General features: G+C 28.5%; 2 protein-coding genes across 2 annotated transcripts; both read right to left on the bottom strand.

The window, feature by feature from the left end:
• Positions 1-8,539: 8,539 nt before the first annotated feature.
• Positions 8,540-10,650, bottom strand: LOC112760271 (thylakoid lumenal 15.0 kDa protein 2, chloroplastic-like). The gene is made up of 5 exons (XM_025808104.2): positions 10,055-10,650; positions 9,873-9,979; positions 9,126-9,285; positions 8,935-9,044; positions 8,540-8,844 (listed from the first exon to the last, which is right to left on the bottom strand). Exons 1-5 carry the CDS (start codon positions 10,425-10,427, stop codon positions 8,752-8,754), a joined length of 843 nt encoding a protein of 280 aa, XP_025663889.1. The 5' UTR covers positions 10,428-10,650; the 3' UTR covers positions 8,540-8,751.
• Positions 10,651-10,863: 213 nt separating this feature from the next.
• Positions 10,864-12,370, bottom strand: LOC112760287 (uncharacterized). The gene is made up of 3 exons (XM_025808105.2): positions 12,132-12,370; positions 11,230-11,308; positions 10,864-11,099 (listed from the first exon to the last, which is right to left on the bottom strand). Exons 1-3 carry the CDS (start codon positions 12,281-12,283, stop codon positions 11,031-11,033), a joined length of 300 nt encoding a protein of 99 aa, XP_025663890.1. The 5' UTR covers positions 12,284-12,370; the 3' UTR covers positions 10,864-11,030.
• Positions 12,371-13,639: the final 1,269 nt, after the last annotated feature.

Consider the following 13,639-nt stretch of genomic DNA (forward strand, 5'->3'; position numbering starts at 1 on the left):
CTTTTAAATATAAAAAATTAAATTCTAAATTCTAATTTAAAAAAAAAATACTCACATACGTATTTATATATCATATATAGGATACAGAAATTTTATTATAACATTCATTAAAAAAAAATTACAAAATATATATGATTCTTACTTTTCTCTTTGTATCTTTGTACTTTTTATTCTGCATGAGATATCTCTTAAATTTTAATAATACAAAAATAGAATATTAATTATTTATAAAAATATTGACCCTAACGTTTCTTTTTTCCATTTGCTAAGATCACTAGACATCTTCTGAGCTTTAATTGTACTTGTTTTTATGTTTGAATTTGAATGCTCTAGGGCACAAGAATTTTATGTGTAATTGTGTTAAGGTCTCTTATTATTGTACATTAATAATATAAGATGAGATTAGGGTAGCTTACAGTTACAGTAGTCATCACATGCTTGTCCCAGGCCCCTACTACCTCTTACGCGATATGCCAGCGATTTGCTCTACATATATAATACCACTACTGCATATGTTACACAAAAATATATCAATAATTATTTTATTAGTTTTACGGTAATTTTTAAGTAAAGTTGATAATTAAAAATTATTATATAATAATTATTTTATTAAATATATTAAATTATTTAATAATTTTTAACTATTAATTATTTCATACAAGTGCATACGAATTTTGATCTAATAATTTTACTTTATATTTATTTAAACAAACACTAGTTAATTATTTTTCAATCTTTTCACTAAAATATTGTTCCTAAATATATACTTTGTATAAAAAGATAAAAAACTTTTTTTTTTTTGAATTTTACTAACTTGTGCCATAAGAATATAGTTTAAGTATATCATAAATAAAAATATTTTATAAAAATTATTATTCAAATTTTTTTTTACGTTTTCAATACATTAAACACATAAAAAATATTAAAAAGTTTTTATTATTATATTTTTAAAATGTGTCCTTAGAACTTAATTTTTTTTCTTTTACCAATAATAAACTAATAACATTTCTCTTTTTCTCCTTTAATATTTGCTGGTCTAGTATTTTATTGGCAAATGGTTGATTAAAAAAATTGATTCCTTCTCTGATTTGTTTGTTTGTGACGATCTTAGAGAGAGAGAGAGAAAGCAATTACTTAATACTTAATAATACTATATGAAAAATTATATCAAATAAAAACAAAACAAAATACTTATATGTTGTTAGCTGAAATAATACCTTGTTGCTTAATATAGAATAAGCTTATGATATTTATGAATGGTGCCATATTAAACCCATCACAAGACACTGATAATGAAGCAGTAGTGATTAGTAAACAATGAATGATGCTTATAACTCAGGAAACACCACACCGAAATGCTTTAATTTCCTTAGCTTAGCTTCTCCCTGTTGAGATCTTGATCTTATCTTTATTAGGGTGAACGCGGATCGGATCGAATATAGTCAAAATTTTGATTTAATCTACACTAAAATTATCGAATCCGATCTCATATCCGCAGTTTTTAAATTTGAATCCGATGTGCAGATCGGATCGGATCGAATATCAGATATATTCGCAACACACAAAAATATTTTAAAAGCTTATTTTTATTAAAAAACATATCAATAAAATTCATTTTTTCTATTCTTTTAAATATGTTTACTCTTAAAAATAATATTAAATATACATTTCTTAAATAGTAAATTAAAATAATACAACATAGATGATAATTATTAATTGAAATAAAATATAAAAAAAATATTTATTTATTTATTTCTTTATTTTTCTAGATACACGGATATGTAGATCGGATATACGAACATCTATACAAAATTTGCAATCCGATATGATCCAATAGTCTTACAGATCAGATCTATATCCGCAATTTACATATCAAATTTAGATAAATACTACGAATATGCGAATCAGATCCGATTAATGAACACTTCTAATCTTTATGCATGCTTTAAGATTTTTATTTGTCAAATAATATTGGAATCAATCTAATAATAAATTTGTGTGTTTTGCATGTTTTAAGATATTGTTAATCAGTATCCCGAGACAACTCTTTTATGAATTCAGTGATACATTTATTATTATTTTGATTCAAACCTAAAGAAGATAGATTCTTTAAGTAGCAAGAATCTAGTATAGTGTATGGTGATGAATGAGATTACTACAAACATTGAAAGACATATATGAATATGAATCTGATTTAAAAAAGGTACGAATTATATAATGCACGGATGGCCCCCTCACTCTGCACACATACGTACAAACACGAAAAGACTTGTTTCTGCACCAACAACCACACATATACTCTCCTTTCATTTTTTGTTCCAAATATATTTTCAATCAAAAGTAATAACATGATATTTTTACAACATCATCAGATATACTAACCATTTTTTATTCAAAATTTTTTGTTTTCAATTTGTAGTTGTCATAAAATTATTTCTATAAAAAATTTAAAATAAAAAAATATATATAAATAATTATATCTCTAATTAACTTTTATATAGAAGTCTATTTTAGATTTATGTAAAAAATTTTATAATTTTTTTTATTAGTCTTATACTAAAATTCTTCTTTTTAGATCTAATAAAAATTGAATTCTAGAATTTTTAAAATTAATAGAAAAAAGTACATGAATAATTATATTTATAGTCACCTTAATATAAGGCAAAATATTCTATTTCATGAAAATACAGCATTTTTTATTTTTTTTATACACATAATTTTCAACGCTTTTCACATTTTTGTAATCTAATGTTAAGCATCACAATCTCAATCTTTCTAACATTTATATTTCTTTTTATAGTATATTGGTGAACATTATTTCTGCTAACAGTAGTAATGCACAGTATACTGAAAGACGCCACTTCATTCAATTCAACTAAAACCGTGCATTCTAGCCATTAATTTTTTATATGCAGAAAAGCATAGTTATTTTCATGGTATATATACTGTTAACAAAATACCTTTATATTATAGGACATAGAGAATACAATACATACAGACACTATTTTATTTATAGAGTCATATCTCATAAAAAAATAATAAGTTTATGCAGATGAAAAAAAAAAATTCATTAGTTTGTGTTAAAATTGAAGCCACTCTTAGGCCGGGGAACCAATTTATATATTCAGTTATATATGCACCAATAATATTGCAATTAATTGCTAGGTTGATTCCATGCATTCCATATATTCAAGATAATGAGAGGTTTTAAATAATAGCACATCGATGGATATAGTCATGTACATATATATCCATTTACATCTAGATATATAGCAATATCATGTGGCAATATCAAAGAAACTAAGCTAAATTGATTAGAACAATGAAACAATATTGATAGGTACAGTTCATGAAGCATTTACACGGAAATATATATTATTTCTTGCCTTATATATAATAATTAATATGGATTTTTAATATATAATCTTGTCTATATGCATGGTTAGTTTCAGATATTCAATTATTATTCTTTAGATACTCATCATACTCTCTTCAATTTCAGTATATGTCAAAGTCTGATGAAGTGGATTATTTCAAAGTTGGCAAATTAAATAATGTCATTGTAAGAATAAGATTTTTAGTTAATTATTTCAAGGATGATTTTGTCAATAATGTAAACTTAGCTAAAAAAGTTGTCATAAATTTGTTACCGCCGTAATTTTCTATGTGTATTTTTTTAGCTGTTTAAACTTAAATTTAATCTTGATGCATTGTTATCATAAAATAATTTTATATGTACATCTAATTACGTAATGTCATATTAGTAAAAATAATTATTTATTATATAATAGTCATCTAAAAAAATAGATATAATTACACAACTGTATAAAATACTTTATAATACCAGTATATCAAAATAAAACTATTAAATTTTTAGAAAAATAATTTTATGATATAATATCATAATTTTATAACCCAAAATACTAGAGTAATAAATAATTTATGCAAACATATACTGTGTACTGAGTATTACTCTTATTTATTTGTTTTCTGTCGGGAGAGGTTTTTTTCTCAGGAAAAACAAGAAATAAAACAAAAGAAACTCAGTAGATTTGGTGTAATGGGATGAAAATAAAATGCAGTAACAAGATTTACACACTTGAACACGATTTACACACTTGATATACCGACACTTTTGTCCTCACTAGACATCACTTCTAAATTATGAAATAAAAATCTTACCTAACAGGTTTTGTGATAAGAAAGTTCCACACTCGGTTTAGAATTTTATATTGTTTAATGAACATTCAAATCATATGATCAGTCAGATCATGCATTGAAAGATGTGACTGTAATAGATCGGATCAGAGAAATAGTTTTATAAGCAATAGTTTTTTTTCTGGTATGCATTGATTTTGATATTTGACAAATCATGGAGAAATTTATCAACTTAAAATATGAGTTACATTATTACTGCCTTGAATGCAGTTATATATGTAAAGAGAAATAAGGAATAATGGTCGAATTGATATCTAAAAAAAATACTCACGAAGTAATTTCATTTTTAAAAGATTTAAAATTATTTCATTTTGTCCTTAAAAATATATTAATGTGACTTAAATCAAATTTTTAATAATTTTTATTGACATGGTTAGAGATATAATTATTCATATATTTATTATTTTAGTTTAGAACTTTAAATTTTATATTTAAAAAATTTAGAGTTCAATTTTTAGTAAATTTTAAAATATAAAAAATAGTATAAGACAAATAAAATAAAAAAACTATACAAAATTTAAATAAACCTAAAAAGAGAAAGTTATTTAAAACTTATTAAACGATTAACTTTCTCCTAATTTAAGTTTTTAGACATATAATCATTAAATATCACATTAATTAAACTAAATTTTACTTTATGCATTATTAATTACAAGTGATGCGTTGGTACATTGTCGGTAACCACGAACTTTTTTTTAGGTCAATTCTCCCATGTCTTTAATTTTAGTGTTAAAATTGTGAAAGTTACTTTTTTAGTAAGTTTTAAATATTAAAAAATTGTTTACTTTTATAATTTTTAATTTAAATATTAATTTTTATTTTTTTTAATAAATTAGACAAGTGTATATAGATATTATAGTATACACCTTTTTTTATGATTAAAAAATAGATGATTGATATGGTGTTTAAAATGTGATATTTAATTTATAAAAAAATTTAAAAATTAATATTTAATTTAAAAATAATTTAATTGTAACAATTTAAGTGACCAACTAAGTAATCATGCGAAGTAGCCAACCGTCATGATGTACGCTAAAATAATAAGCTTTTAGAATATAATATATATTAAAATATAAAATATATATTAAAATTATCAGAATTTATTATTTTTTGATAATATTTTTAGTTATTAATTTAATTATTTTAATATAATAATTTAATAATATATTTTTAATTTGTACTTTAGTAATAAATTATACTAATTTTTTAATTTTTTATAAATTAAATTATATATATTTATTTATAAATATATAATAACTTATTTTAATGATTGATTTTAAGGTAGACTTAGTATTTCTTATAATATTATAAACATTAACAAGTCTTTATTTATCACAGGTAGGGTTAGAAGTGAGTCAAGTCAACTCATGAGCTAGTTCGAGTTTGACTCGTTAATAGTTCGATAAGCTAAGTTCGTGAGTTAGTGAGCCAAGCTTGAACTTGGAATTGAGCTCATAAAGTAAATGAGTCAAGGTTGAATTTGGATAAGCTCAGCTCATTAGCTCGTGAGCTGACTCGATTATATATATATATATAATTATTAATACACATATCTTTTATGCATTTAATCTATATTTTTAATATTATATATATACATATGAAATAGTACTATATAATTATATATATTAATTATCTTAATTATTTAAAATCTTATATTTATTTTTTACATATAATTTTGATGTAGGACATAAATAAAAAATATATAATTTATTAATAGATAACAATATATAAAATTGATATTTTTAAATATTTTTTAAAATATTTAAGTTATAATTTATTGATATAGAATTATAGATTATATATTTATGTTTCTATTATTTGAGTTAGCTCGTGAGCTCGAGCCAGTTTGTGAGCTTTTGATGAAGCAAATTTAAACTTAAAAAATAGGCTCAATTATTAATAAGTCGAGTCGTGAGGTAAGCTCAATTTTTGTGAGCCGATCTCTCGACTCACTTCAACCCCTAATCAGAGGCACTTAGCCTAATAAAACATTGTGGTATATATTAAGCAACACATGGAAAAACAACTAGAAACCACACGTTAATGTTTGGAATTTTAGTTGACTTACACGATGAAACTACTATAGTGAAAGACTTTTTTCTTTATTAATTAAATTCAACGGATAGACAAGAAATAACAAGTTGATGCGAGTAGTGCATTCTTGTCTCTCATATCATATGTTAACACAAAAGAATTAGCTTAATTCATTGGGTTTATCATCACAGTAACTAAACAAATAACTGAAATTTCCAACTATATTTGTATATTATATTTAGGTGATGATTTATCCATATGCCCCCACATATATCTAAAATGATAAGGAAAAAAACCATACATTGAGACATTTATATATTTATACAGTAGCCTAGTGATGAGTGTGAGACACACACTTTGTGACATATCTATCATGAAATTACTATATGGTCCCTTTAGCGCGTTTCAATGGGAAGCAATTCAACAAAGAAAATTGACAAATCCATATTCATGAATGAGGCACCCCCAGCCACTTGCCACCACCTAAGAAATTTCTTGTGGTTCTATTTCATTATTCTCTTCAATCTTCTTATACTATAAAAACCCTAACTACTCTCCCCAATAGCATAACATACATACACATTAGAAAGATTATTACTTGAAGATTATTATATTATGGCTAAGTCCTACTATCTTGGAAAGGTGAAAAGGGGTATCTCAAACTTGGTGCATCACAGAAGGGCTAAATCACTAAGTTACATTAGTGATGATGATGAAGATGTTATTACCACTATTACTAGTAATAATAATAATAACAATAATACTAGGGAAGGGTACTTAACTGTTGTTGCTGAAAAGGGTAGAGAGAAAAAGAGGTTCAGTATTGAGTTGGATTACCTGAATGATCCTGAATTCAAGTTGCTGCTTGATCAAGCTCAGCAAGAATATGGTTTCAGACAGAAGGGAGCTCTTTCTGTCCCTTGCAGGCCTCATGAACTCCAAAAGATTTTGGATGGTGGCAATGAAAGAAGGTTGAGTAGGTCATAATATTCACTATCTAGTTTCATGTGTCTTCTGTTTTTCTTTTCCAGAGTTAATTAAGCTTTTCTTAATTATTATATGTTAAAAAAGAAGAAGAAGAAAATGGTTATTATTAGTAGCTAGGGCACCAAAGGTGCTGATGAAATAATATACCATCCCTATGTATGTATGTGTTATAAAAAGCTACTAGCTATAGTGATATATAGTTTATAGTTTATGTATGTATATTTTATATTATATATACTAAGGCTAATTAAGAAGCCTTTTGGTGCAGCATGGAATAATTTAGATGTTTCGTTGTATCAATTTTTATGGCTATTATTAATAAAGATGTATATCATATTATTTTTCTTCTTTGCATACACTTCAGAGATCTTGTTAGCAATAGAGCTCATCATCACATCTAGGAATTTGATATTTTGCTTTGTAAATTCAAGGTAATTGAAGTTCTTTGATGATTTTTTATGAGTTCGGCTTGTAATTTCTAAAGAAAAATCTTTTATTGATTTTTCATTCGATGAATTTTAAAATCTCATCATTTTTAGCTAATCAAAAGCAAATTTATTATACTTCAAAAATCTCATATATAAATGGACTTTATTAAGTAGACAATGATTTTTGTGAATATTGTGAACAATGGACTCTAAAATTGGCCAAATAAAGTAAAAATACACTACACCTTCAAATTATCCACCTAAATCTTAATATTGGGATAATCATCTGTACATCTAGTAAATTGAACATTCGATATTCATATTGTTTAATATTTTGATTGTCTACTTATACTTTTCCTATATAAATTCTTTTGACTTTCGCTTTGACTTTAATGGTAATTTAAGAGCTTTTTTTTGTTACAATTAAAAATTTTTGGCCACTTCGATCTATTTGGAAAGAGAATTTTTTTACTTTTTTTTTAATAACAAAATTCGATATTATTATCGTTTTATTCGAACAAAATAAGATTAAAAGATACATTAGTTCAACTAAAAAGAGTAAATGTTGCTAACTTTCACCTCATTCAGTCATTCTCCTCAATTAGATAGTTCATCGAACTCAAACTTTTACTTTTATTTAGAGAGACTAAAAAGTGGTGGTTATCAAACTCAATTTTATCAATCTACTACTATATTTATTAAATCAACCATATTAGATATACATTAAAATTAATTATTAAAATTAGCTACGAGTATAAACTACACATGAAAATATATATTAAAATAGCATTTTTGTTATTCAATATGTGTAATAACAAAAGAATTGCAATGTCATACTATAGTGGTGGCAGCAAATTAAATCAAGAGAGACATTTGTTATGGCCATTGCCATTACCAAAATAATGATGTTGATATCAGGAATTTCAGCACATAAAAAAGAACTAAGGTTAATTAGGATAAACAAGCAATGAATCATGACATTAGTACATACTAAGTACATATATTTATACTCTATACATGTTAGTTCATACTCTATAGAATATGGTCTATACAACCAAATTAAAAGGATCACAAAATAAAATCATTATTTGACCTCAGAGCAATTATTAGGCCCAACGGGTTCTCTCAAGCAATTAGATATTGCCATAACTGCTGCTTCAATAGATGCATCTTCACCCTGTTTCAACATATATATGGTAATTAAATCTTCAATGATCTTTAAAAGTGAGATAATATAATTAAGCAAAAATTTAAAAGCAGAGTGTACCTTTTCTTTCCAATAGAAAATGTTACCGTACTTCCCCGCCAAGCGGCTCCAAAAACTGCGAGGAATGTCCAAATCAACGGAAGCTCCAACATTGAAGTTCAATATGTTTCCTAATCAACAGAAACCGCATCATCACGTTTTGTTTAAACAGTTTAATTAGTCTTCAAAAGATGAAAGTATCTTAATCCTACCAAAGGTGGGATCAGCAACAAAGACAACTGTTCTATCATCAACTTGCCAGAAATCTTTAATGGCCAATCCAGGGGTATCGGGGTAATTTTGGGCCAACACTCTCAATTTGTATCCGGTTTCATTTTCAAGATCAGCAATCTCTTGTGCCAGCCTTTTCTCCTGCAAATGTAACACAACAATTCAACATATCATCATATTGTGAAGGGTAGTGGTTCAGCACACATAACTGCTTTAACAGAAAACTCAAATGGAAAGCAGTGGCAGTTAGGTAGTTAGCATAATGAATAGAGTATAAATATTAGTGATGTAAAGAGACTTAGGTAGGTCGTTCATTTTATTGTAAAATTTTCAAGTCTTATGAGTAATATTTATAATACAAAATTTCGGTTTCTCTTTGCTTTCTTTCTCAAATCAAGAGTGTTCATCATAGCTTTCTTGCTGTAAGAGTTCTTCATTAATCCTCCAACCCGACAAGTCAAGGAATAATCCGTCGCGGATCTGAGCTCCATTTAAGGGTCTACTGCTGGCCAATGAGTTGTTGCATGGATTCGAACCCCCAACACTTGCTTAAGCGGATGAGTGAGCTGACCACTAGACCAACCCAAGTTGGTTGATACACATCATAATTAACAACCATGCTACGTGTGTACCGAAAGTCAGCAACTAAATTAATCATCGGATAGAAATTAACAACATTGCATAACTAATTCAACAGTGAAATAAGAAAAGGTTAGAGAGAGAGGTACCTGTCCGTCGGAGAGGAAGCCGGCAACATCAATGACGGTGGTGAAGTCTTTAGGAAGCAGTTCCGGCTTGTTTACTCCAACTTTTGCTCCCTCTGCAGCTCCAATCCCTGCATACATGCCAATTGAGATTTGAGAAACAACAAAAATCGAAGATATGAGAAGGAATTAAGTTAAATAATTACCTCCGAAGAAGAAACCGAGTGAAAGTGCAGCTGAGAGAGCAAAGTGAAGAGGCTTGGAAGTGATAATGTTGTTCGTGTTGTGAGATGAAGAGAGGTGACACGACAGCGTCTTAGGTGGTTGTTGTAAGTGTGGTGTTCGGAAAGGACGAGACGTATTTGATGATGAGCAAGTCAGAGACGAAGATGATGATGGTGATAACGATGCAATCTGAGTTAGATAACGAGCCATCATCATACTTCTTTCTTGCTTTACGCTCTCCTCTTGGAACATATAAATGCGTTCGTTGTGGTGGTTGTGAGTTCTGATCATCACCCCTTTGTTTTGGGCTCTGAACTTTACTATTTGGGCTTGAAAAGTGAGTGCAACATTCATGCTGCATGGTGTTACCTATTGTGGGCTTGTTTAATTAACTTGCCCAGTCCAAAAATTAAACACTTATTCCTTAAACTATTTTTATCTTTTGGTTCTAGTATTTTTGTGGAAACTCCACTTTCGAATTTAGGGTAGACTAATCCACATCTAATAAAGTATATTATTTAGTATTTGCAATACATTATAGAGTATAGACACAGCAATCGAGCTAACTTATTTTTTTGTAGGACAATATCTTCATAAACAAAACCCGTATAAATTTTGATAAACTTCTACATAAAAATTGTGTAATCTCACTATCAAAAAGGGTTACTCTTCCTAGAAGTCAAACTCATTTTCATTCCATCATTAGAAATTTTTATCAACTGCCTAAGCCATTACTTCAAACTTCAATCTTAAATGTTGAGATTCGAATTGTTTGGTACTCAGAAAGATGTATCTCAAGCAACATTTCCGGTATTTGATTCAGGTCAAACATAAAATGTAATTCATATTCCAGATTGCATGCAAGGGAAAGGGAAAGGAGTCTCAGTTTCCTCCAAGTTTCACAAGCACAGTAAATATAAGACAATCCCAGCAAGAAGAAACAAATACGGACAGGATCTAAGGGAAGTAAATAGGCCAGTTGTAATAGTATGCATCTCGGTGTTCCTTGTCCCAGGTCTTGTTCCACTGCAAACCACACATGTTTTCGTGAGAATTAAGGTTAGATTTTCACAAACCATTAGCACAAATTATCAGCTCTGTTGGGCGATAAATCTCCAGAAAAATTGCATCTAGAAAAGAAAGCAAAGTGGCATACCAGGAATTCATAGCGCTGACCCTTCTTCTTTGCCCTTTTCCAATGGTACTGCTCGTATAACATTGCCTTATCATGAAAGCTGCGCATTAGAGGATCTTAGTTTAATTTCCGCAAACAAGTTGATGCAAAAGGAAGCAGCAAAAAGCAAATCACGAACCGGGAATTAAAAAATAGATGGGATGGGATAAACAAATTAACTCAATATTTTCATTAGCAGGACAATGGATAAGAAAACAAACCAAGAAGGCAAGAAGAATGCAAGACATCAATCTTGAACCAACACATTCTCTCACCCACAGAATGATTGTTTGTATCTGCATAACGTGAAGAATTATCTCCTTTCCTTTTTCGTTTAGATTTAAATGTGTTAATTGTTGAAATAGTAGTAACCTACATTACACTCCTAGTTTACACTTCCACATTTTGAAATATATGAATTCTTAATTTGTTGGCATATTCGAAAAACCCGAAATAGATTAAAAACTGAAGCCTATTGAACAGGCAGCCAAGTTAAAACCTCTCCCATCATCCTCCACCTTATGTTCATGCACTTATGAGAATCGAAATGCCAAAAAAAAAAAAACTGAATACTTCAAACAAATGCATCAGCACATACACATAACTCTACGAATATAACCACACCGAAAAACAGAAAGAGATCAATTTTGTGCATTATAATGAGACAGCATATAATAGCATGCATTATGAGTTCATTGCAGCATTTCTACAAGCACATAACAGACGACCCAATCAACAATCAGCGAAACAAAACAAAAAAAACAAACTTGAACAAAAAAAAACTACAGTAAAGTGAACACTAGCCGATTTCTCAATGATTACATAGCCTAAACCCTAAACCTTTTTGTTGAAGGAATAGAAGGGAGAGTGAGAAAGAGAGGTACTTGAAGGTGTAGCTGAGCTGCCACACGTAGGGATTGAAGTAAGTGAGAACCGCGAAAGCGGCGGCTCCGATCCAAATGTTGACGAACCTCTCAGGCTCAGCGTGTGGCACACCTGGGTCTCCACGATACGCTTTTCCGAAATACTTCTCCATCTTCTTCTTCTTTCTCTCTCTCTTTCAACCACCACTCCACACTCTTCTTATCCTCTACTGTGTCACAACCTTTTATAGTGGTTCTCTACGACGTCGTTTGCTCCCTAGAAGTTATAATTTTTTTCCAATGGGCCATTGATTAAAAAAAAAGATATCTCTCATGGGCTCCAAAAATGACCTAAACCTTAATGCATTTGAAAATATTTGGGCCTAATTTTTGGTAGTTGATCTTGGGCTGAAAACCTCACAAAAATTTAGTAGAGTTATTAAGTTTTAACGCTGATTAATCCACCTAAAATGAGGCATGGCGCCAAAATTTAAGAAATGATGTATGAAAGCAAAATTCAGAAAAAGCAGTTCCTGAGCAAAAGAAATAAAAGAAAAGCAGTTAAAGTTGGGTGATTTTGATTGTGTTGCAGAAATTTTTACCTCATGAGGAAGGTGCCAAAGTACATAGCCATATATGTGAAGAGTAGGGTGAAATAAATCAAATCATGTGAAATAATCTTATTTGAGTGTATCTGATCCAAATTCACATGGTGTTATATATGGTAAAGAGTGAAGACAAATACATTGTAGGGGTATATACTATATACACATGATTTGAACCTTTGCTTTTCTATTGCAATGGGTCCATGGGGTACGGTCCTCGCTCCCTTCCTAAACCTAATTATCATAACCACGAAATGTCTAAAGATATATGTATTTGCCTGTAATTTTTATTTTATTAGATTACTTTAATTTATAAATATGACCTTGGATTGGATATGCTATTGCTAGGATATCCCAGATATGCACTCTTGTCCTTCAACATGAGACACTTTTGACGTTATGCCGACAGTTATATCCACCTTATAGGGAATCATCTTATTTTCAACATTCTAAGCTAAATTTGGAAAAACCTTCAGTGTGTATCGTTATTTTTTTTAGTTTCTATATCTTCCGAGCGCAGATAATACGTCGTGTTGTTGCTTAATCTATAACAATATATAAAGAAAATACAGAGAAAATGGTGTCCCGTTTTCATATTCCCATTTTAACCTTGACGTAGCTACAATTTAAAAATTGGTATAAAATGTAATTACCATTAACTTTTTTTCATTTATATTACGGTTACCTTCTTATTTTACGCACAACTCCTATTCATAGTGTCCTTTTCTTTATTTCACTAGGTACAGGTAGTAATCTCTTTTATCTTTCAGATAATAATCCTATTAGCCTCGTAATAATAATGTGACTAATGTATATATAAATCAAATATATAACTTCAAAACATTTAGTTTAAAGAAGTTAATGTACTATATATGAATAATGATCATTTAATCATTTTTTTTCATATATATATAATTATTTATA

This window comes from Arachis hypogaea, chromosome 2 (assembly GCF_003086295.3).
Source record: "Arachis hypogaea cultivar Tifrunner chromosome 2, arahy.Tifrunner.gnm2.J5K5, whole genome shotgun sequence".
In the NCBI taxonomy this organism is placed as follows: domain Eukaryota; kingdom Viridiplantae; phylum Streptophyta; class Magnoliopsida; order Fabales; family Fabaceae; genus Arachis; species Arachis hypogaea.